This window comes from Hemibagrus wyckioides, linkage group LG01 (genome assembly GCF_019097595.1).
Source record: "Hemibagrus wyckioides isolate EC202008001 linkage group LG01, SWU_Hwy_1.0, whole genome shotgun sequence".
Lineage (NCBI taxonomy): Eukaryota > Metazoa > Chordata > Actinopteri > Siluriformes > Bagridae > Hemibagrus > Hemibagrus wyckioides.
Genome location: NC_080710.1, coordinates 24,524,199 through 24,549,141, shown reverse-complemented (window position 1 = coordinate 24,549,141; position 24,943 = coordinate 24,524,199). Strand labels below are relative to the sequence as shown.

The window sequence follows — 24,943 nt, the reverse complement described above, 5'->3', positions numbered from 1 at the left end:
TGACAACTCATTGTCTCTCAAATGATCTAATCTGCCTAATAGACTGTCTAACCTACCTAACAGACTGTCTAATCCAGGGGTGTCCAGTCTTGTCTGGAAAGGCCCGGTGTGGGTGCAGGTTTTCATTCTAAGCAATAAGACACCACACCTGAGACAATTGAAAGCCAAGGACAACTGATTAATTAGGTGGAATCAGATGTGACTTCTGCTTAATTTGTATGAAAACCCACACTGGCTCTTTCTGTATAAGATTGGACACCCCTGGTCTAATCACTGTCTAATCTACCTAACAGACTGTCTAACCTACCTAACAGACTGTCTAATAACTGTCTAATGTACCTAACAGACTGTCTAATAACTGTCTAATCTACACAACAGACTGTCTAATCACTGTCTAACCTACCTAACAGACTGTCTAATAACTGTCTAATCTACACAACAGACTGTCTAATCACTGTCTAACCTACCTAACAGACTGTCTAATAACTGTCTAATGTACCTAACAGACTGTCTAATAACTGTCTAATCTACACAACAGACTGTCTAATCACTGTCTAACCTACCTAACAGACTGTCTAATAACTGTCTAATCTACACAACAGACTGTCTAATAACTGTCTAATCTACACAACAGACTGTCTAATCACTGTCTAACCTACCTAACAGACTGTCTAATAACTGTCTAATGTACCTAACAGACTGTCTAATAACTGTCTAATCTACACAACAGACTGTCTAATCACTGTCTAACCTACCTAACAGACTGTCTAATAACTGTCTAATCTACACAACAGACTGTCTAATCACTGTCTAACCTACCTAACAGACTGTCTAATAACTGTCTAATGTACCTAACAGACTGTCTAATAACTGTCTAATCTACACAACAGACTGTCTAATCACTGTCTAACCTACCTAACAGACTGTCTAATAACTGTCTAATGTACCTAACAGACTGTCTAATAACTGTCTAATCTACCCAACAGACTGTCTAATCACTGTCTAACCTACCTAACAGACTGTCTAATAACTGTCTAATCTACACAACAGACTATCTAATCACTGTCTAACCTACCTAACAGACTGTCTAATAACTGTCTAATGTACCTAACAGACTGTCTAATAACTGTCTAATCTACACAACAGACTGTCTAATCACTGTCTAACCTACCTAACAGACTGTCTAATAACTGTCTAATCTACCCAACAGACTGTCTAATCACTGTCTAACCTACCTAACAGACTGTCTAATAACTGTCTAATCTACACAACAGACTGTCTAATAACTGTCTAATCTACACAACAGACTGTCTAATCTACCCAACAGACTGTCTAATAACTGTCTAATCTACACAACAGACTGTCTAATCTACCCAACAGACTGTCTAATCACTGTCTAATCTACCTAACAGACTGTCTAATCACTGTCTAACCTACCTAACAGACTGTCTAATCACTGTCTAATCTACACAACAGACTGTCTAATCTACCCAACAGACTGTCTAATCACTGTCTAATCTACCTAACAGACTGTCTAATAACTGTCTAATCTACCTAACAGACTGTCTAATCACTGTCTAATCTACACAACAGACTGTCTAATCTACCTAACAGACTGTCTAATCACTGCCTAACCTACCTAACAGACTGTCTAATCACTGTCTAATCTACACAACAGACTGTCTAATCACTGTCAAATCTACCGAACAGACTGTCTAACCTACCTAACAGACTGTCTAATAACTGTCTAATCTACACAACAGACTGTCTAATCTACCTAACAGACTGTCTAATCACTGTCTAATCTACCTAACAGACTGTCTAATAACTGTCAAATCTACCTAACAGACTGTCTAATCACTGTCTAATCTACCTAACAGACTGTCTAATAACTGTCTAATCTACCTAACAGACTGTCTAATCACTGTCTAATCTACACAACAGACTGTCTAATCTACCTAACAGACTGTCTAATCACTGTCTAATCTACCTAACAGACTGTCTAATCACTGTCAAATCTACCTAACAGACTGTCTAATCACTGTCTAATCTACACAACAGACTGTCTAATCACTGTCAAATCTACCTAACAGACTGTCTAACCTACCTAACAGACTGTCTAATAACTGTCTAATCTACACAACAGACTGTCTAATCTACCTAACAGACTGTCTAATCACTGTCTAATCTACCTAACAGACTGTCTAATCACTGTCTAATCTACCTAACAGACTGTCTAATCACTGTCAAATCTACCGAACAGACTGTCTAACCTACCTAACAGACTGTCTAATAACTGTCTAATCTACACAACAGACTGTCTAATCTACCTAACAGACTGTCTAATCACTGTCTAATCTACCTAACAGACTGTCTAATCACTGTCTAATCTACCTAACAGACTGTGAAGTGGTATGCGCTGAACATGAGTTCCGCTGTTCAGCTGGACGCTGCATTCTCTATCTGCATCGTTGTGACGGTCATGATGACTGTGGAGACTTTAGTGATGAGCGTGGGTGTGTCTGTGCTCCGGGAGAGTTCCAGTGCCCTGGTGATCAGTGTGTGCCTGCAGAGAGAGTGTGTGATGGCCATAAGGACTGTCCGTCTGGGATTGATGAGGTTATCTGTCCTGTTAAAGGTATTTTACCCCTGGAGCTTAAATATAGATGCCCTGTTACCTAATTACTGATATAGGCCTTAGTATTATTTGTTGGACAGTATTAGTAAAATTTATATGAATATCAGGCAGTGTCTGATATGGAACTGATATATACATCCTTGTAGTAATAAAAAAGCAGATCTGATGCCAGTCCATTGAAATATTGGCACATTGTACACAGTTACTTCATCCCTAATTATTTGTACAGTTCTTTTTACAATATCTGTATATGTATGGTATAAAATTAAACTGATTTAGTGCGTTGTCTACAGAATATTATGATCAGTATCACATAACAGATAACAGTAGTAGATGTGAGGCATTGAGTGTCCTGCATTTCAGACTGCAGTCAACGTGATTTTACTTTTGTGTTGCAGACTGTAATCAGTATGAGTTCGGGTGTGCGAATGGTCAGTGTGTGCCACTGGCTTGGCGCTGTGATGGTGAAACAGACTGTCTGGATGGAAGTGATGAACAGCAGTGTGCCCGTGCTTGTGGACCTGACCAGGTGCCTTGTCAGAGTGGAGACCAGTGTGTCCAGCATTTGCATCTGTGTGACGGGACACCACATTGCCGAGATGCCTCTGATGAAAGTGTGGACAATTGTGGTGAGATGCATATTTACATGCAATAATAACAGTACATAACATAATTTCCGTTCATTAGTATTTTGAAACTGTCCTATTTCTCACTGAGAAAACAATCGAATATTTGTTGAAATTTATGTTAAACAAGGAGCCACTGCAAACCCCACCATAAAAAGAGGAAGGAAAATGAATGAAATAAAATATAAATCAAGTGAATAAATTAAATAAAAGTTCTCCAGTCATTTGCATTTACAATTTGCACACTCTGGTCCTATCCATCATAGACTTGCTAGTTATTACCTGTGTGTGTGTGTGTGTGTGTGTGTGTGTGTGAGAGTCTGTGGGCATGTTTGCGTGTGCTTGCATGTATGTGCCTATGTGTGTGTGTGTGTGTGTGGTTGGTTGTGTATGTGTGCTTGTGAGTCTGTGGGTGTGTATGTGTGCATCTATTTGTGGGTGATTGTGTATGTGTGTTTGTGAGTCTGTGAGCATGTTTGTGTATGCTTGTGCGTATATATGTGTTTTTGTGTGTTTGTGTGTCTGTGGGTGGTTGTGTATAAGTGTTTGTGTGTCTGTGGGCGTTTGTGTGTGTGCTTGCATGCAAGTGCATATATGTGTGTGTCTGTCGTTGTGTATGTGCATGTGTCTTCCTGTCTGGTGTTTGTGAGTCTGTGTGTGCATGTGTTTATGTGTTTATCATGTGTTTATCTCTGGGTGTATATTTATTTCTGTTTTCTCCCACATCTTTTTCCAGGCTCCACACGGATCCCACCCTGTCCTGACAGCTTCTCATGTGATAACAGAACATGTGTAAACACATCACGTGTGTGTAATGGTATTCCTGACTGTCCCAGAGGAGAGGACGAATTGCTGTGTGGTGAGTGTGCACATGTTTCTCCAAAACACATTGTGTAACAGGTTACAATGCAACGATAAGCAAACACACACATTTTGCAATTTACTCATTTACTCATTTTTATAATGCTACACCATTTTTCTTTTACTATGTACAGAAAAGCCCAGTATTTCTCCACTGCCCCCTGGTGGCAGCAACAAGACTCACACCTGTCCCGAGTTCACTTGCATGGATGGATCCTGTGTCCCTTTCAAATCAGTAAGTCAGGAAACACAGATTTATCTGATTCACATAAATGAATATTTTTATTTCAGTGTTCTGATTATAGCAAAGTGAGATAAAGATGTCACCAATCATATCTGTGATATTTGTAAGTGATAGCTCAGCATTTACAGGCTCATATTCTAGTATGAAATTTTAGTTTATTTACTCAAAAAGTAATAAATTCAATATTAAAAAAAATATATAACTCATGATATAACTCATGTGTTTTAGGTATGTAATGGAGTAGCAGACTGCCCGGATTCTGGAAGCCCCTCAGATGAACAGGACTGTCAGAGTTGGGGCCCGTGGGGACCCTGGAGTCCCTGCAGCCGCTCCTGTGGCTCTGGCATTATGAGCAGATACAGACACTGCCCTGTGGGGGACGCGCTAACACGCTGCAGGGGAGATGATATGCAGAGACAGCAATGCTACTCCACAGCTTGTCCTGGTGAGAGCCTTCACTTCTTTAGCAGGGCTTTTTCATCATCAGTGTCATCATTATCATGATCATCATCAATTATCATCAGTGATTTAACAATAATATGAGCAATTAGGCAATGTTCATTAAACTTGGTGTAAATGTGAAGTTGAAATTAGAGCTGATGTTGTTATTTACACTTAGGATTAATTAGAAATGTAGTTGTAGATAGAATTGTGGATAATTAACCCACTGACAGATTAGGAGAGATACAGAAATACACAGAGAAATTAGACATAAATGAAAGTATAATAAATGTTGAGATGGAGATGTAATAATAAAATAATAATATAAATAAAGGATGAGATATAATCAAGGATTAAACAGTAAGAAATATTTGAAAAGTATTTATGATATGAAGTAATGTCATGTTATTATGTAAAAGTCAAAAAAAAAATTATTATTATTATTATTTATTTGTTTGTTTGTTTATATTTATTTATTTATTTATTTTAATAAATGACTCAACAACTACAGATGCATCCAGTTTACAGGCATCCAGTTGTTTATAATACCCCGATTTATATAATATATTATTTATATTGTATTATATATTATATATTTGTATTCAAATATAGGAAAGTTAAAAGAAGTAATTTCCAACCCTAGATACAGATGATTTCTGATGCAGGCATTTTTTTCGTTGTTGTAGTAAAATGATGATCAAACTACTGATCATTCACTTTAACTTGACATGTGGATGCGTGTTTGTTGAGCAGTTGATGGCCACTGGTCAGCATGGACGACATGGTCTAACTGCTCTAAAGGTTGTGGAGGTGTGGAGATCCGCAAAAGGGTGTGTGTTCCACCGCAGAATGGAGGTCGAGCGTGCACTGAGCTGCCAGGAGACACAGCTCTGAGCACTGAGATCAGTGAGATATTGCACACACACACACACACACAACAGAGCTTTACCAGTAATGATGTAAATATTGACATATTGGCATCACACTGATAGAGCATAGATAAATTCTCTTACAATGTTCATAAAAGCTGCAATAATCAAGTCTAGGCTTATAGTAACTTATAGTCTTATAATAAATTCAAGAAGCTGGCGGTCGTATACATGAACACCACTGTCTTTGGCGTCCATGCACTTTAAATTTAGCGCTAAAACAAAAAGAAAGCACCATTTTGGCTCCGGAGTGGCCGCTGCATGCTACTGCCGCGCCGCCATCTTGGATCAAATGTTTCACTAATATAAAAAAATACAGTTAATTTCAATAACGCACTAATTTCAAGTCTGATTACAATCTCAGAGTGGACAAGTCCTTTAATACAAAGATTTAGGGATTTCTATTGTTTCTTCTTACTCACATCTTAATAGTAGTAGTGAGTAAAATGTAATTCTTCTTCTTTCGGCTTTTCCCTTCAGGGGTCGCCACAGCGAATCATCTCTCTCCACCTATCCCTATCTTCTGCATCCTCAACACTTACACCCACTAGCTTCATATCCTCATTTATTCCATCCATATACCTCCTCTTTGGCCTTCCTCTTTTCCTCCTGCCTGGCAGCTCCATGTCCAACATTCTCCTACCAATATACTCACTCTCCCTCCTCTGAACATGTCCAAACCATCTTAACCTGGCCTCTCTAACTTTGTCCCCCAAACGTCCAACATGAGCTGTCCCTCTGATGTACTCGTTCCTAATCCTGTCCAACCGTGTCACTCCCAAAGAGAAGCTCAACATCTTCAGCTCTGCTACCTCCAGCTCTGACTCCTGTCTCTGTCTCAGTGATACTGTCTCTAAACCATACAGTATTGCTGGTCTCACCACTGTCCTGTACACCTTCCCCTTGATTCTCGCTGAAATTTTTCTATCCTCAGTAAAATGTAATTAAGCGTAAAAAAGTGCCATGTGTTCAAAATTATTGGGTTATTAGTGTATTTTTACACCAAATAAATAATTGTTAATAACTCAAGACAACATTTTTAGTACATGGTAGCTAGAAAATTATATGGTTTAACATATTATTTACATGTGGAGCCGCTAAGGAATGCTGCCTAAATGTCTCATATATTTTATTGTCACTTATACTTTATGATATGTTTATTATATTTAATTATATCTTCTTTTTATTATGTTTTTTTTTATGTTGTTACTTAGTTTGTTGTTGGTTCAGCTCGTTGTTGAAAAGTACGGATTTCACTACATTATATCACATGCATGTAAAAAAATAAAACCTTGAACCGAATATCTAAGCCAATTGTTTCAGCTACCATTTTAATAGATCATTTCTGACTCCATTTAATGTTTTATTAATGCTTTCATTATATTTCTTCGAGCATTAATCTGTAAGCCAGTTTCATTATGGCAGCACTGCTTAAAACTGGAAGTGAGAGAGTGTTGATGACATTTATTTAATTCTTCCTCCTGCTTTTGCTTACAGAGCCGTGTCCTCAGGATGGATGTGCTAATGTTTCCTGTCCTGTTGGTCTGGTTTCACATGCTTGTGCTCCTTGTCCTTTGACATGCGCTCACATATCAAGTGATACATCCTGTGATCCTAGTGCTCAGTGTTTCACAGGTAAGCTGTAAGGTTTTTTTTTGCTGTTAATTGTTCTGCTTTTTTTGTCTCTTTGTTCCTATCTATCTATTTTTCTGCTCTCTCTCACATTTTCTTTTTCTTTTTTTTTAGGTTGCTGGTGCCCAGAGGGTAAAGTGATGAACCACATGCAGCAGTGTGTGCTGCCAGAAGAGTGTGTATGTGAGGTGTCAGGGGTGCGGTACTGGCCGGGTCAGCAGGTCAAGAAGGGATGTGAGATTTGTAGGTGTGAGAGGGGAAGACCGCAGCACTGTCAGGCCAATCCAGAGTGTTCAGGTACACACACACACACACACACACATGCACACACATATACACACACTCTGTAACATAAATCACAAATCACATAAATCACACTCTATAACTGAACTTAAAACATTTCGTTTGGTCTAAGGCAGTGTGTGTTTGTGTGTTTTGTGTGTTTTGTGTGTGTATGATATTTTAGTCCACTGTGGTTGGTCATCCTGGTCCCCATGGGGTGAGTGTTTGGGTCCATGTGGGGTACAGAGTGTTCAGTGGTCTTTTCGCAGCCCAAATAATCCCTCCAAGCACGGCAATGGCAGACAGTGTCGTGGTATTTACCGGAAAGCTAGACGGTGAGAACTTTTTAAGGTTTCTTTCTCTGATTTTTCCTGCTTTGTTAAAATTGCTACGTAAATTAAACTGAATTGAAATTGAGTGCATAAGGGTCCAATGAAGGAAAAGTGTAATAATACAGCATACAAAGTTATCCTGTTCTTCCTACTTTGTGGCAAACAATTTGGGGAAGAACCACGTATGAGTCTGATGGTCAAGTGTCTTTATTAAGTATCTTATTCTCCACATTGAGTATTATCATAATAGTGATGCTTGTTTTCATTGATTTTATTTTATTATTGATTGGTGTGTGTGTGTGTGTGTGCTAGCTGTCAGACAGAGCTGTGTGAAGAGTGTGAGTATCAGGGACACACCCATGCAGTGGGTGACCACTGGAAAGGAAGTAATTGCCATCTTTGCCACTGTTTACCCAACCTTAAAGTACAGTGTGCACCTTTCTGCCCATATTCTACCACTGGATGCCCACAGGTGTGTCTGTGTGTAATTCTCAAACAAAGCTGTTTGAAGTGATTATCTGTTCTTCTGTTCAGATACCTGGGAATTGTATTGAGAGGAGGATATCATCTGGTATACATTGTATATTTTTCTCTTTACACTTAGATTGTGTGCTTTGTATCTACAGGGTCAAATTCTGATACCAGGGAAAGAAAACAGGTGTTGCTATTGTGAAGACAAAGGTAACTGACCAGCATATTATAGAATCAAGTGAAAATTTAGATTTGAAAGGCAACAAGGTGTAAACATGCTATTTGTTAAAAAATCCTTTTAGCCCAGAATGTCAGTATCATCACAACAACCCCAGCAGTTCTGCCGATCACTGTTGAGCCCTCCAAGGCACCAGAAGTCACACCACTTGTGCCAACGTTTCCTCTCCCACCTGGAGGTGTTAGAAATAGTTTCAGAGATATATTGCTAATTTTACATGATTGTCTAAAGATCATTCATCAGATACTTCACATCCTCCATGTTCTTTATAGATGAGTGTTGGTCTCCATTGGGAGTGCAGTCTCTACCTAGTTCCAGTTTCAGTGCCTCGTCACAGCAGCCTGGTCATCCAGCCTCTGCAGGGCGCCTCCACTTTCATGACCCTCACAGTGACCTGCAGGGGTGGAGCCCTGAACCTGAGGAGTACAGGGAGCTCCCTCCATCTGCCCCTCATGCCCATACACACCACAGCCAGGCCCCTTACTTGCAAATCGACCTGCTTAGACCATACAACATCACAGGTTTGTCAGAAGGGTTAAATACACACAATTGGTAGAATAAACCAGCAATGTTTGGTAACTACATTAATGTAATTAAAGCAGTATTTCAGTGTCCACCTCATGTGTTATGACATCTGCCTCGAAACACATTACTATGGTCTAATGTTAATATATAGCCCTAATGATATGATGATGACAGTAATGCTTTGTCCTCACCTGTCGTGTGTGGTTTAGGATTACTCACTCAAGGTGGTGGACAGTTTGACACGTTTGTGTCCAGTTTCTACCTACAGTTTAGCACTAACGGCAGCCAGTGGTTCACCTACAAAGAGCTCATCACAGACGCTCGCCCTAAAGCCAAGGTAAGTGTATTTTGGAATTGAAGAAGCAAGGCCAAAAACAACAGAATAAATATGAAGCAATATTAAACAACAGGAACTGAGTGATATACAATTACCAATCACTTAATTAGAAACATCTCTACTCCTGATCATTCATTCATTACTCATCAGTCAATTGTTTGGCAACAGAACAGTATATAAAATAACGGCGATACAGGTGAAGTGCTTCAGTTGACACGAAAATTGGGGAAAAATGTGATCTCAGATACTTTAACCCTGATATGATCTTTGATGAAAGATAGACTGTACTGAGGCTTTTAGAAAATTCTGAACTAGCATTTTCACACATAAAAGTCTCTGAGATTTACACATAATGCCACAAAAACATTCAGTGAGTGGTATTCCTACAGGCAGAAACGTTTTCTTAATGAGAGAAGTCATAAGAGAATCGCCATCAACTGTTTTGGGCTTACAGAAACGGCCGACGTCCCTGAGATCACATTTTTCCCCTATTGTGTGAACATTAATGTTCCATATAAAGTGGAAGGTGATTGTAGGTTGTTATAATTTGAGTGATGATGATTGGGATATTACGCATGTTAGCATGTAAATTCCATTCAGTCATAGTTTCTATTAAATAATGACCTGTCTGCAGGTGTTCCTGGGTAACCATGATGATCGAAGTGTTATGCAGAACAGACTAGACAGGATGGTGTTAGCTCGGTTTGTGCGGGTGTTGCCTCATGACTTCCAGAATGGCATTTACCTGCGAGTGGAGCTGATGGGGTGTGGAGATGGTGTGTACAGCTCATTTCCTTTTTGTTGATACGTGTAGCAGAGAAAAACAGAATGTGCACACTTCCCCTCAAAAGTTTGGGATCACTTGTATATTTCAGCTTGATTTCAGCTATGGAGGAAGACTCCATCAGTCAATCCATCTTGTGGGAGATGCTCCAGGATGCATTGGGTTAAATCTCATAAGATTATCTTGAAAAATTGACAGCTTGAATGCCCAGCCTGTAATTGCTGCAAAATGTGTGGTTTTTTTTATTATGTTTGAAGAAAACATTCATCATTTCTAACTCTTACATGTCAGCATGTCCTGTTCTTTTGCTATATTTTCTATTCAGACTAATTTCATGTCTGTTTCCTTGGAAAACAATAAAATTTTTGAGCGATTCCAAGCTTTTGAGTGGTAATGTAAGTTACACCATTTAAATTTACTCCTAATATACTTAGATTTTTACTATATTTCTATTTCTACTATTAATATTCTATTATTATTATTATTATTATTATTATTATTATTATTATTATTATTATTATTATTATTATTATTATTATTATTAATTTCAATGTAGTGGTTGTGGAAGCAGTATTTGTACTGTTGTTTGTTGTTACTGTTCCAACTTGTACTTTTTTTTTTATGACACTTCAATGACAATTTTCTTCCACTTTATCACACAGAGTATGAGTGGCTGTCTACTCCTGCCCCCACGGTGTCACTCCGGCCCTGCAATGAGATGGAGTTCCAGTGTGGGAATGGACACTGTGTTCCCACTGGGCCACAGGGGGTGCTCTGTGATGGAGTTAATGACTGTGGAGATGGTTCAGATGAACTCAGCTGTGGTGGGTCAAGTCAAGTCAAGAAGCTTTTATTGTCATTTCGACCATATATAGCTTATGCAGTACATAGTGAAATGAAACGACGTTCCTCTAGGACATAGATAAAGACACAGTGCTACCAAAGACAACACAGAACTAAAAGGCTAAAAAGTAAAAATAACCATAAAGTGCATGTGTGCAACCTAGTGCAAACAATGCAAGACAAAAGGACAGTACAGAACAAGCGACAGTGCGGACAGATAATAGAATACTAGACAAGACAGACACAGAAAACCAAATAGCACTGGCCAGTATATAGTCTGTGTGGTTCTTAGTGCAAATAAGGAATAGTGCAAAACAGCTTGTAGCAGCAATTATACAGTGTGATCATAGATAGAAACAATGCCTTTACTACTGTTGAAATTTACAGTATGTACCAAAGCACTGCTGAATATTCAGTTCTTATTGATCAATTGATCAGATCTGATTGATTGTTCTGATTGATCAATACATTAACTTTTACGTTAATACCTAAAAAAATTCATTATAAAGCACATTTCCTTTGCTCAGAAAATGTATCCACAATCCTACCTGGTTTGTGGCAGACAAAATCAAAACTATAATTTTGGGTGTTTTATTTCACATCTGTTTAATTTATATTACAGTTACATGTGTTGTCTTACTCAGAAATGTCTGAAATGTTTAGGCTCTAAACCGTCTCCTTCCCCGAGCTCCAAAGGCTGTCCCAGAGGTCAGTTCTCATGCCCTCCTCCAGGGGGTTGCATTGATTCTGCACAACGCTGTGATGGGTTTCCTCAGTGTCCAGATGGCGCTGATGAGAGAGGCTGTGGATCTGAATCAAATCGTACCCATGTCACACCCACCCCTGCTCCACTCAGGACGCCTAGTAAGGCTGGTGTCACATCAGCAAGTACACCAACTATCACACCTGTAAGACATAAAACACAATGTACTGGTGCATATTCATTTACAAAGTTGGCAGTGTACTTTACTTTGCATATGACTGATGCTCTCTCTCTCTCTCTCTCTCTCTATTTTTCTTCTCTTCTCTTTCTTTTATATAGCATGGAGAACCTGGCCATCTGGGTAATTATTAATGCTGGACATTTTTATTGGATTTCAACTGAGACAGATCTATCTATCTATCTATCTATCTATCTATCTATCTATCTATCTATCTATCTATCTATCTATCTATCTATCTATCTATCTATCTATCTATCTATCTATCTATCTATCTATCTATCTATCTATCTATCTATGCATTTTAATTTGCACTTATAGTATCTAACACTACTAGAGGTACAGATTCGCTTAATACAGCAGGTATATTAAATGAGATTGAAGATAGCGTTTTAACAATGGACACCATAACAGTAATGTAAGTTCAGGAACTAAATTATATATTGCAAATTTATATTTATCCCTAATGAGAACGGCAGAGGTGATGGTTCAATCAAAACTCCCGGAGATGATGTTAGTAAGAAACCTTGAGAGTGACCAGACTTAAAAGGGAGCTCATCTGAAGGACAGCGGATAGTGTGATAGAAAAGTATTTTCATTCTATAAATGTTCTATAACATGAACAACATGAAGTCTTGTTGAGATTATCAACTGTTAACTTGAGTGCTAAACTGATCGTTGGACATGTACTGTATAATTGGTCAGTGTCACAATAATTAGTATCCATGCTCCACAGTTACCTGCTCTTCTCCTCTGGGCCTGGAGGATGGCCGTGTTCACTATGGTCAGCTAACGGCCTCATCATCCAGAGAGAATAATCCAGCCGACACGGGACGCCTCAACATCGTTCCTAATGTGTGAGTGTCTGGGCAGGTACAGCATAGTGGAAAAAATTCTGCATGATGTGAACCTGTTTGATTTGACAGAACAACTCTGAATTTGTTTCTGTATCTCGTATCTTGTCTGTTTTCTGAGCTAAATCTTTGTTACAAGTTATAATTTGGCTCTCTGGTTAGAGTGTACAGTATATACTGCAAATGTCTCTGCTGTGGGATGACTAAAGGATTATCTTATTTTATATAGCCAAGACACTAAAATATGTTATTTTGGTAAACTCTTTTATTAAATTGTAAATTAGTAAATTGTAGTCACTTTGGTTGTACATTCAGTTGGTGCATAAAGTAAATTATACCTTTAGTTAAAGAATCTAATCTAGAGGATATGGTGTACCACGAAAAGCCATGTAAAATATTGTATAATAATACCATATACCACAGCACTAATAATTTATTGATTCTGATTCATTTTCTATGACAAAAATCACAGATTTTCATGGTTTGTGTTTTGGTCAAATTAAATGTACCTCTAGAATTCCTTTTCACTAACTGGTAGCATTCTGTAATATTCTCCAAATAGTTTAGTGATGGAACCAGGCTGGAGCCCTTTACCAGGAGACCCCCAGCCCTACTTCCAAGTGGATTTTCTGGAGCCCACCTGGATATCAGGGATAATCACCCAGGGCAGTGAGCGCATGTGGGGCTACTTCTCCAAGTACCGTCTGGCATTCGCTCTGTCTGAGAACCACTTCATGGACTTTACTGAGAGTGAAGACAAAGGCTCAGCCCCAAAGGTGTAGCATAATTATTAATATTAAAAAACTAGTCATGTGAGCTACTTGCCCTTCCATAATGATGAAGAAACTGTATTTCTTCTCAAGATTGCGTATTAGGGATCATGGTGTGTCTTTTGAAGAAGAATCAAACTTCATATGGTGTAAGGCCTGTTTATTAATTAGCATGAATTGACTTTACCTTTGTTGACAGATCTTTGAGGTGCGGATGGTAGGCAGGACACCAGTTACACGCTGGCTGGGCAGACTGGTGAGAGCTCGATACCTGCGCATTATACCAGTACAGTATCGCCACACCTTCTATCTCCGAGTGGAGATCCTGGGGTGCAGAGGAGGTAAGCTTTGTCTCTTCTTCATTAAGAAATAGGGAAACTTGGACGTTTTAAATTTTCAGTTTTAATAGCATTTGTTGAGTTGAGACAAGATCTTCCAAGGCTAATAACACATGTCCATGAATTATTTATATGTCAAATCAACAAGTGAAGTTAGTGACCGCAGCGCCTTCTGGTGTTGGCATAGTCCACGCGTCTCTTTGAAACAGGCCACTTGGCCTGTGTGAGTGGAGAGTGTGTGCCTATGGCAGCTCTCTGTGATGGCAGGCCAGATTTTAAAGATCATTCAGAAAAATCATTAAGAGACTATTTCAGTATTTTAGTGTAGCAATATATTAATTAATGGCCACTTAATAGCTATGAAATGTGACAGCAGATAGATTACAGTAGTCAGTTTTATGTCTTATTGTTGCTGTAACTGTTCAGAAAAAAAATTATATTTGTCTCATTGAAACTGTCTGATGCTAAAAAGTCACCTTAGGACTTTACAAATACACTATATGGCCAAAAGTATGTGGACATCTGACCAGCGTACCTGTGTGTTGACCTTTCCCAAATGATTGGCACAACGTTTGGCACACACAGTTGTTTAGACTCCCTTGTTTCCCTTCACTGGAATTACCGATTTCTAACATGTGCCAGTGTTACAATACCCTTACGCTCAAAGCCAAGTCCATAAAAGACATGGTTTGCCATGGCTGGTCTAGAAGAACTCAAGTGGCCTGTACAGAAGCCCTGATTGAACTGAACACATTTGGGTTGAATTGGAATGCACATCATTGCCTGACAGGCGTGACATCATGTTATTAAAAAATCAATAGCACAATTTCAGTTTTACATGAAATTAACAATTTTGGGTTCTCTTCATCTTCAGACACAGTTCCTACTCCCACTCCAGGATTACCAGGTATATGGAATCACACTGTAACAACAGGAAGTCCTGGATACCACAAAAATACATCAGGATTTCCAGGAGTTCACACCAAGAGTCCACAAGATGGAAGTCCAGGTGTACCTCAGGGACCAACTGGCCAGCCAGGTATACACATGTACAGAGTATATAATTATAAATAAATATTTATCATTAGAATGGTATTCAGTAGTAATTGATATTCCTTAGCCCATAAATGAATTGAATGGATGTTTTTAACCTGTAGCAAAAATTATTTCTAGGACTGTGGAACATAACGACGCCTGATGGTGGTTTACCCAGAGTTCTGTGCGTAGAGGGCCAGTTTTCCTGCAAAAGCATTGGATGTGTTGATGCAACACTTGTGTGTGATGGAAGAAAGGATTGTCCAGATGGTTCAGACGAACATCAGTGCGGTACATATATTCACACTATGCTCACTTCACTGAAAATAAGGAAATGTTAAACAGATTTTTTGTTGATACAGCTTATATGGCATGTTACTTAATCTCAACTGTTAGGTTCTTCCACACTCCCTCCAATAACGCCTACACGTCGCCCCCTGGTGCCAAGTCCCTGCTCTGCCAAGCAGTTCACATGTGGCAGTGGAGAGTGTGTGCGTCTGGAAAAGAAGTGTGACCTCCACAAAGACTGCGCTGATGGCTCAGATGAGAGAAACTGTGGTAGGTGCACTATTACAGTTCTTAGATCTATTCAACTGTACACACAATGACCACCATTTTCTCACAGCACACTTCATTTTGTCTTGTCCAGGTTCTTGTTTGTGCTTTCCTTTGACACTAATTTGTTTAAAATAGTGAGAATGTTGGAAAATAATGCAAAATATGTTAAAGCTTTATAAAGAAAGAATTTTTTTTTAATGCTGCATACTGTAACAGTTTTAAACATTTGTGCTAAGAGCCTATGATCACATTTCTTCTCTTTATCTCATTTCAAGCTTTTTGTTTTGTTTAACTGTTTTTATAGTGAATAACAAATTTACAATTTTATGATATCAATGGCAAGTTATGTTAGATAAATGTATTTAATGATTAAATGTTGACATTTCAGAGCTAAGCCTGTAGTAGCTGCCCAATGTGTAGTTTAACCGCTTGTTATGATTTGCCCAAAATTTAAAAAATAAATAAATAAAGAATTAAATTATATTCCTGACAGGAAGTACAGTCATTCTCTTGCTTATGTGATCAAACTCCTCTGTTTCTTTGCTCTGTCTTGCAGTAGACTGTGTGATGTCTTCGTGGACAGCGTGGAGTCAGTGCAGCGTGTCATGTGGTCTGGGATCTCTGTTCCGGCAGCGTAAGATCCTGAGGGATGCTCGGCCCGGGGGCTCTTGTGGGGGTGCACAGTTCGACAGCAGAGCCTGCTTTCTCCAAGCCTGTCCTGGTGAGGGCTAGCTTTCCAAATGAGGGTTTTTTTTTTCTTATTCTTGGTCTTATTTCTTCTTACTTTATTACAATTCAGATTTTTTCAGTTCGGTGGATTGTAGGATATTGAATGATGACCAGGTTCCACTTTCTTCCCTTTGTATTTTATTAAAAAAAATTCTCTCTGCTCAATTTTATTTTATCTATTTCTCTCTCATTCCTCTATGTCTCCCTCTCTCAGTGGACGGACAGTGGGCCGAGTGGGGTGAGTGGTCAGAGTGTGATGCTGAATGTGGTGGTGGTGTGAAGATAAGGAGCAGGTCTTGCTCAAACCCTCCACCCAAAAACGGAGGGCAGGAGTGTGAGGGAATGACCATGCAGACTCAGAGCTGCAACACACACCAGTGTGGAACCGACACAGGCACACAGACAGGTGTGTGAATGTAGCAGCTGCTGCATTTAACCCATTAAACCACTTATAGCACAGAAACAGTATAGACATGGATCTTGACATTAATTTGACATTAATTAATTTTTTTAAAATCATGTGCTTTCTACATAATATATTTTCTCTCCTTGTGATTTTGGGGTTTATTAAAGTATAACCACCTTTTCTCTTTTTCTCTAAACTGGCATGACATCTTTTTAAACAATATTAAGCTGGGTAAAATAAAACTTAGTTTAACTATCAGCTGAATAAACATTCTTGTCAGAACCAGAATAGATATTGTATAGATATTAAGAAGAAAGATTTACTGTTACTAAAAGCACTACTGTAGAAACATGTCCCCAAATAGCAAACAAGTTACTTATTGCATTGATAGACAAATGTTTTAGCAGCATTTAATAGACGTATGTCTGCTCTCTGGGTATACATCTTTGCTTAGACTTTAGGTTTTGTCTGTGAATGAATTTTTTTGTGGCTGTGAGGTATCCTGTAAGTTGTGGTTTTTCTGTAGGCTGTACTACAGGTCTGGTGCTGGTGACAGACGCGGACTGTGCAGCAGGTCGAGTGGAGCCGTGCCCTTTGACCTGCTTAGACCTTAACTCTGAGAGTAACTGCTCCTCGCACTGTATGACAGGTACCACTGACCTAACATAAGGGTTCTGTTATGTTTCATGGCATCAATAAACATCAGGCAACATGATATTTTTCACTGCTGTTTCAATTTCTTTTTCCAGGGTGTCGTTGTCCAGTTGGTTTGTTCCTCCAAGATGGTCGATGTGTCAATGTGAGCAAATGTGCTTGCTCATGGGAAGGATCAGTGCTTCAACCGGGGGAAGAAGTCATCATAGACAACTGCACATTTTGGTGAATGATGCTACTCTTAATCTTTTAATCTCTTTCACCTAAAAGTCTAGGAGTGCTGTGACCAAATTTATAATTGTTTTTATTCTGCAGCATGTGTCGAGATGGCCATGTCGCTTGTGATAACTCCAGCTGTATCCTCAAATGTGACTGGTCAGCCTGGTCCTCATGGACCTCATGTGACAGCAGCTGTGGAATTGGCATACAGCAACGCTTTAGGTAGAATGCTCTTATCTTAGCAGATCATTTGTAAACTATTTAAACACTATTAAATTATAATTATCCCTCCCAACAGGTCAGTTCTGAGTCTTTCTGAAGCAGTGAATGTAGAACCATGTGTAGGAGACTCTACAGAGGCACGGCAATGCTACACACCCTGTCCACCAGGTCAGATTCCAGAGATTTATTATGGTTTATAGATGGTTATTATTTGCTACTTCTGCTATGCTAGCTAGCTAAACTTAACCAATAATGGTAATGAACAGAAGTCAGGATATGATAGAAGGATGATGTGCAGGAGAGTTTAATAATTTATTCAGCATATCCATGTACAGCCAAAATTGTCAAAGGGTCAAACACAGAAGCAGAGGGACAATAGGTAGGGCAATCGGATTAGCTTGAAACTTACACATGATGAACTACTTGTATTCACTGTTCTGATGATTTTTCGGTCTGCAATAGTGTGGCTTCTGTGTTTCATTGTTGACATTTATCAGTACAGTGAAATGGTTACTTTACCTTTCCATTATTTAAACATATGACATTTGGTAGACACCATAATCCTGAGTGACTTACAGAACTTGTTCTTTAGTTTTCTTTAACTCTTATGTAGTTTTCTTCTCTCTTATCTCTCTTAAATCTTACGTCTTAGTTATACGTATAAGGTTCATTTCTTAGTTTTGGAGTTGTGTTTAAAGCCTTTCTCCAACTCACTAGAAGGAACTTTTAGCAAGGATGGAAAAATTCTGCATGATTCTTACATGCCATTGATGCTCACCTTCAGGAGCAGACACTGGCTCTTAAATACCACCATAATGAAAATACTGCAAACACAGGAATTATATTAAGAAGCCCATGGAAGTGTCTGTGAAATAACCCCATTGTTTAGACTTTTCAAAGGTGTATTATATGTTGCAAACCTGAAAAATTTCTTGTTAGAAAGAGTAACCTCTGCTGGTGAGGGGGTGTATATTCCTGAGCTGGTGTGACATTAGTTATTAACAGAATCATTGCTATTATTTTGTATCATTGCTACTACTATGTAATTTACTTTAATGTAAATCAAATTCTCAAGTCCACTGAGGATATACACCGATCAGGCATAACATTATGACCACTGACAAGTTAAGTGAATAACACTGATGATCTCCTCATCATGGCACCTGTTAGTGGGTGGGATATATTAGGCAGCAAGTGAACATTTTGTCCTCAAAGTTGATGTGTTAGAAGCAGCAAAAATGGGCAAGCATAAGGATTTGAGCGAGTTTGACAAGGACCAAATTGTGATGGCTAGATGACTGGTTCTCACCTTGGTCAGCTTATGGTGTAATAATCAAGTGATAGATATCAAGCATGTAAACCTTTACCACTTTTTCATTTCCTGTTTCATCATTTCTAAAAGGAGCTCCATGGAGTGAGTGGTCTTCATGGTCTGAGTGCAGTAAGACATGCTTCTATCATGTGGATGCTGTGGGAATGAGACGCCGCTTTAGGAGCTGTAACCACACTGACTCCGCCTCCTGCTTTGGGGATGGGGAAGAACACGAACCGTGTAACACATTACACTGTCCAGGTATATACGGATATGCAGATTCTCACCCTCATAAACAAAAGTGCTTTTGATAAACAATGTATATCTCTATGTTTTATCAGTGAATTGGTCATGCTGTGATATTTGTCTGTTGTTTTGACTTTTTTCATTTGCTGCTGCAGTGCATGGTGGTTGGTCAGCATGGTCAGCATGGTCTGACTGCTCGTCTGAGTGTGATTCTGGAGTCCAGACTCGAGAACGTTTCTGTAGTTCTCCTCCACCTCTTTACGGAGGCAGCAGCTGCCTGGGACCTCACATTCAAACCCGGGACTGCAACTCCCAGCCCTGCACAGGTTTTACAACAGACTATATGAACATACAGCATTAAGTTATTTTCAGAATAATCAAAGTTAAATCGAAGCAAACATTTTGGTTAAATTATTTTTTCAGATTGTTGGATAAGTTGAAGCTATGTCTAAAATTTTAATTTCACTGTTGTTTTTTTGTTACTTATGTCCACCCTATTATTGTGAAAGTTACAACTTTGTGGACCTTGAAGCTTTTTTAAAATTGAGTCCACTTGGCACAGTCATATCATGTCAAAATTCTAAAAACGTCAAACGATTAAATTCTTGGTTTTAATGAGTATACAAATGATGCATATTTAATTAGATGAAACCTCATGTACTAAAGCAAATACAGCTCTGTAAAAAAAAAAAAGGGACCACTGTCCAATCTCCAGATTTGAACCCTATTGAAAACCTCTGGAATGTCATCAAGAAGAAGATGGATGGTCACAAATCATCAAGCAAAGCTGAGCTGTTTGCTTTTTTGCAAAAAGAGTGGTATAAAGTTCCCCAACAGCAATGTGGAAAAACTGGTGGAGAGCATGGAGCCAAAACTCATGCAGATCGGGGTTATTCCACCAAATACTGATTTCTTAATGTTTAATGTCTTAACAAATTATTTGCATTTTGTTTTATTTGAGTTCTGCAGATACTGCATGATCTTGGGTTATTTTGATGTGTTGTCATTTCCTTTAAATATACACTCTAAATAAAAATAGTTATATTCTGAATTTAGGAGAAATATTGTCAGCAGTTCACAAGAAATGAAACAAAACATGAACCTGTAAGAAAAAAACATAAGAAACTGATTATTTTGCAGTGGTCTTTTATTTTTTTATCCAGAGCTGTATACATTTTTCCAGTGCACAAAAACAGAATATGAATATCAGATGTCAAGACAAAAAATATGATGATGTGTATTGTCTTTAAAAAAAAATACTATTTAATATTTATTATGCTTTATACTTATCTATGATATTTAGTACTTTTGTTAACTTTAAAATTTGTAGCAGTAAATCCACAACAGCCTTAATGAATGAATTAAATGTGGTTCCAGTCTGTTGTGAAATTAAATTTAATAATTTTTTTTAAATATCAAAAAGTGTTTAGAGATGTATGACAAGAGCTTGCAATAGTCACAAATTTTTTTTGTGTCTATTTACAGATGTGTGTCCAATTGGTATGAGCCATTTGACTAAAGAGCAGTGCCAGGAGCAGGGAGGAGCATGTCCACGTGTGTGCCTTGATGCTATGACTTCGGTGGAGTGTGCCACAGAGTGTTATGATGGCTGCTACTGCTCCCCAGGCTACTACATGTTTAACAACTCCTGTGTGCTCCTCAGCCACTGTCCCTGCTACCACCAGGGGGTGCTCTATCCACAGGGTGCCAGTGTGCCCTATGATTCCTGCAACAACTGGTATGTATTCTCATGATAATCTTTACTTTACTTTTATATTTTTGACAGCTTTTGCTTGCATTGGATTCTCTAAGTCATCTATCTTCTTTGTGTATTTTTGTGATTATTTTTGAACAGCACTTGCATTAATGGAGAGATGCAGTGTGGCACAGCTCCCTGCCCTGGTGAGATGGATTTTCCCTTCAAGCCTTTTTATAATTGCTTTACATAAATCTATACAGCTTACCATGTTAAATGCTTCTTATATGAATATTTTTTATCCAGTTGATTGTGGTTGGAGTGAGTGGACATCCTGGAGTGCATGCAGCAGGACATGTGATGTTGGAATCAGGAGGCGGTTTCGCTCAGGCACCAATCCTCCGCAGGCATTTGGAGGCCTTCCTTGTGTCGGCGACCGTGCTGAGCTGGACACATGTAGCATCTACCCTTGTAGTGGTAAGTCTTTAATGCACCTGTTTTATTATGTTATTGTTTACGTAGTCCCTTGTATGGAGGATGTTCCACATTAACAGACTTGCTGATATGTGATAGGTTTGTTTGTGATTTTCCAGGTGTGAAAGACCCATGGAGTGCATGGTCCGAGTGCTCAGTGCCCTGTGGTGGTGGATACAGAAGCAGAACCCGAGGTCCGATCAGATCTCATGGCACACCGCAGCAGTTTAGCGCCTGCAACCTGCATCCTTGCAGTGAGTACATATACACAACAATAAGTGTATACACAGACCAAGAACAAGTTTTAAAAAATCCTTTTGTCTCTACTTCCTCTGTGTGTGTGTGTGTGTGTGTGTGTGTGGTAGGTGATGGCAGTGGCTGTGCTGGTGGTCAGGAGTGGACAGCATGTGTGAGAGAAGCACTGCTCTGCTCTGATCTAGGGATCGACACTATCATCAACTCCACCTGCTCACCAGGATGTCAGTGCCCACAGGGTTCTGCACTACAGGTATGTAAGTGTCGCTTTGGATATTTGAAATACAGCTCCATGCCTGTACCCTTGCTTAATAACGTTGTATGTCCTTCAGGATGGGAGGTGTGTGTCTTTGCCTCTGTGTCGCTGTGATGTAGATGGCGAACAGTATGAACCTGGAGCTGTGGTCAAGAAAGACTGCAACAACTGGTAATGAATTTTTAACAAGTGGTTTCTTTACAATGTATTTTTTAAACTAGCATTAACATTTTAGTGAGCTCAAATCTAAAAATACAAGCTGAAGTCACACCTTCATGATGTAGAACTGTGTATGTGGAATTGTATATGGGATGCTCCCTTCAAGTATTGTAAGTTAAACTTCAGGATCCAATTTGTTATAGATGGGGAAAGGGCAGTGTTTGACAGTATGAAAGTTACTGTATGCATCTGTTGTTCCTATTTCATGCTTCACAGAGAGCACTGGGTAAATTGTGAACCTTTTACTCTTGACTGTGCCTACCAGTGTGCTATTTTCTCCAAACATCCACAACATAACTCAGGAACTCACTTTTTTAGACACAGTTGGTCATCTCTTTCCTTAACTGTGGTTACAAAATGTGGGTTGTGATGGAAATTAAAGTCATGCAGAGGAAAATGAGTTTCCTCCATAGGGATTCTGGACTTACTTCCTAAGACAGGATGAAGAGCTTAATAATCCATAAGAGTCTTGAAGTAGAAGCATGGAGACCCCAGGGCTTCTATCTCACCTGCATTTGTATTTTCATGTATACAGAACTCTAACAAGCATCTTAATCTATCCTGTGATTATGTGGTAGCTTAGTGGTTAAGGCATTGGGCCAATGATTAGAATGTTGTGAGAACCCAGGTCCACCAAGCTGCTATTGCTGGGCCTCTGAGCAAGGCCCTTAACCCACAATTGCTTAGTTTCATAAAATGAGATAAAATGTGACTTGCTCTGGATAAGGGCATCTGCCAGAACTGTATACATGATCTTGAGCTGGAAGAAATGCGAAATGATGCATTATTTAGCTTTGCATGTTTCAGCATTGTCATGTAACTTTTTAAAGTTTGATTGCTAGGTTATGACATTGCACTGATACATACACATAGGAATAAAATGAGGAATAGACTTCATATGAATTTGTGTTACTGCTTGAATATCATTGTCTAAAATCTGTCTTTCTCAATCACCTTGTCTTACAGCACTTGTGAATCAGGAAGACTTATAAACTGCACCCAAGTTGAATGCAATGGTAAGATTCACCTTTGGTTTCTATGTTCTACCTTCTGAGAAATGTTATGTACTTGGTCTTTTAAACAAGCGGGTAACTCCATGCAGTGGATGGTGGCTGGTCAGACTGGACTCCTTGGAGTGCATGTTCAGTGTCCTGTGGTACCGGTCTGCAGTCACGCTATCGTTTTTGCTCCAATCCCGAGCGTGCCGGTGCTGGACTGCCCTGCCTCGGGCCAGACCGCCAGGATCAAGTGTGCGTCCAGACAGTATGCAGCCGTGAGTGATCATCCATGTTTGACATTACACAATGTTTTGGACATTCTGTACCCTTGAGAGTAGATGTGATTTTAAATGTCACCGGTCTTGTTAATAGGTAATGGAGGATGGAGTGAGTGGACATCCTGGACAGAGTGTACCAAGACTTGTGGAGGGGGTGTGCGTAGTCGCTGGCGTGAATGTGACAACCCAGCCACTGAGGGAGACGGAGACTTCTGTGAGGGTCTAAAAACTGAGCTTGTGGCCTGTAATGTGGAGCACTGTCCAGGTACATGCTATTTATGACCTTCATTCTGGTAGAATGGTGTGTTTGCCTTGTTTGTGTCTTCTAGTTGATGTTAACTGTGTGTTGTGTTCACAGTGCCTCAGTGCTCAAATATTTTAGGTGCTGTGTTCAGTAGCTGTGGACCATCGTGTCCCCGTACCTGCGATGAACTGACTGTGAGTACAAGTAAACTTTTTAAAAAGTTGAATTGCTCAGTGCAATTAATAGAACATGTCTAGCTGTTTATTATCAAGTTTAATGGGTGTAAATTAGCATTTTCATGCACAACACAGATATTTTTGGTGAATTGAGCTAGATATACTGTATGAATTAATGCATTCATTAATCAAACATGTGCAGTTACAATGGTGTCTTGTCATAAATAAAGAATTGATAAGCATCTTTGAATATTACAAATCTTCTAATTGTTTTTGGTTTCATTAATACTTTTGATGCTTCCTTGATAATGCCTTGAAGCAAAAATTATGTAAAAATTATGAGAATTGAATGAATGCTTAGCTCTAACCAAGATATTATTGACATTTATTGATTACTGTTAATTATTGTGCTAATTTGAGGATGCTGATGCTGATTATCCCACAGCACTGTGAGTGGCGTTGTGAACCTGGCTGTTACTGCATTGATGAGAAATTGTTGAATGTTAATGGTACAGCGTGTGTAGAGAGAGAGCAATGTCCTTGTCTGGACCTGACCACCGGCCAGCGCATCGAACCTGGAGAAACAGTCCTTACTTCTGATGGGTGCAACAACTGGTGAGAACAGTGTAATAATATGACTGGTGTGAGGGATCAGTTATTAATGGCATCTTTAACTCTTTCACAGTTTGTAGCTGTTCAATTAATTTTTTTCGGTGTTGTCTGTCTACAGTACCTGTGATGGAGGACAGCTCAGATGTAGCAACAATCCATGCCCAGGTTTAACAAATTTATTACTGATTTTTTTTTATTGAACATGTATACTCTGATCCCTTTAAATTAAAGGAGCAGTTTGTAATTCTATATAAGAGGTCTGGAACTT

At 39.1% G+C, this 24,943-nt stretch overlaps 1 protein-coding gene across 1 annotated transcript in view; it reads left to right on the top strand.

Annotated features, from left to right (window-relative positions):
• sspo (SCO-spondin) overlaps positions 1-24,943 on the top strand; it is an 83,673-nt gene that overhangs the window by 23,703 nt on the left and 35,027 nt on the right. The window contains exons 29-72 of the mRNA XM_058387448.1: positions 2,402-2,638; positions 3,037-3,267; positions 4,001-4,123; positions 4,260-4,360; positions 4,598-4,814; positions 5,564-5,716; positions 7,237-7,374; positions 7,486-7,668; positions 7,838-7,988; positions 8,298-8,457; positions 8,612-8,666; positions 8,759-8,872; positions 8,967-9,215; positions 9,429-9,556; positions 10,191-10,332; positions 11,003-11,164; positions 11,847-12,091; positions 12,226-12,247; positions 12,861-12,981; positions 13,541-13,754; positions 13,948-14,089; positions 14,961-15,125; positions 15,260-15,412; positions 15,518-15,679; positions 16,236-16,400; positions 16,623-16,814; positions 17,341-17,463; positions 17,564-17,693; positions 17,784-17,909; positions 17,986-18,077; positions 19,312-19,482; positions 19,623-19,793; positions 20,953-21,205; positions 21,323-21,369; positions 21,470-21,640; positions 21,757-21,891; positions 22,003-22,145; positions 22,225-22,319; positions 23,334-23,383; positions 23,470-23,640; positions 23,738-23,908; positions 24,002-24,081; positions 24,509-24,678; positions 24,794-24,840. Coding sequence (XP_058243431.1) covers positions 2,402-2,638; positions 3,037-3,267; positions 4,001-4,123; positions 4,260-4,360; positions 4,598-4,814; positions 5,564-5,716; positions 7,237-7,374; positions 7,486-7,668; positions 7,838-7,988; positions 8,298-8,457; positions 8,612-8,666; positions 8,759-8,872; positions 8,967-9,215; positions 9,429-9,556; positions 10,191-10,332; positions 11,003-11,164; positions 11,847-12,091; positions 12,226-12,247; positions 12,861-12,981; positions 13,541-13,754; positions 13,948-14,089; positions 14,961-15,125; positions 15,260-15,412; positions 15,518-15,679; positions 16,236-16,400; positions 16,623-16,814; positions 17,341-17,463; positions 17,564-17,693; positions 17,784-17,909; positions 17,986-18,077; positions 19,312-19,482; positions 19,623-19,793; positions 20,953-21,205; positions 21,323-21,369; positions 21,470-21,640; positions 21,757-21,891; positions 22,003-22,145; positions 22,225-22,319; positions 23,334-23,383; positions 23,470-23,640; positions 23,738-23,908; positions 24,002-24,081; positions 24,509-24,678; positions 24,794-24,840 — 6,471 coding nt within the window. The remainder of the gene's footprint in view (positions 1-2,401; positions 2,639-3,036; positions 3,268-4,000; positions 4,124-4,259; positions 4,361-4,597; positions 4,815-5,563; positions 5,717-7,236; positions 7,375-7,485; positions 7,669-7,837; positions 7,989-8,297; positions 8,458-8,611; positions 8,667-8,758; positions 8,873-8,966; positions 9,216-9,428; positions 9,557-10,190; positions 10,333-11,002; positions 11,165-11,846; positions 12,092-12,225; positions 12,248-12,860; positions 12,982-13,540; positions 13,755-13,947; positions 14,090-14,960; positions 15,126-15,259; positions 15,413-15,517; positions 15,680-16,235; positions 16,401-16,622; positions 16,815-17,340; positions 17,464-17,563; positions 17,694-17,783; positions 17,910-17,985; positions 18,078-19,311; positions 19,483-19,622; positions 19,794-20,952; positions 21,206-21,322; positions 21,370-21,469; positions 21,641-21,756; positions 21,892-22,002; positions 22,146-22,224; positions 22,320-23,333; positions 23,384-23,469; positions 23,641-23,737; positions 23,909-24,001; positions 24,082-24,508; positions 24,679-24,793; positions 24,841-24,943) is intronic.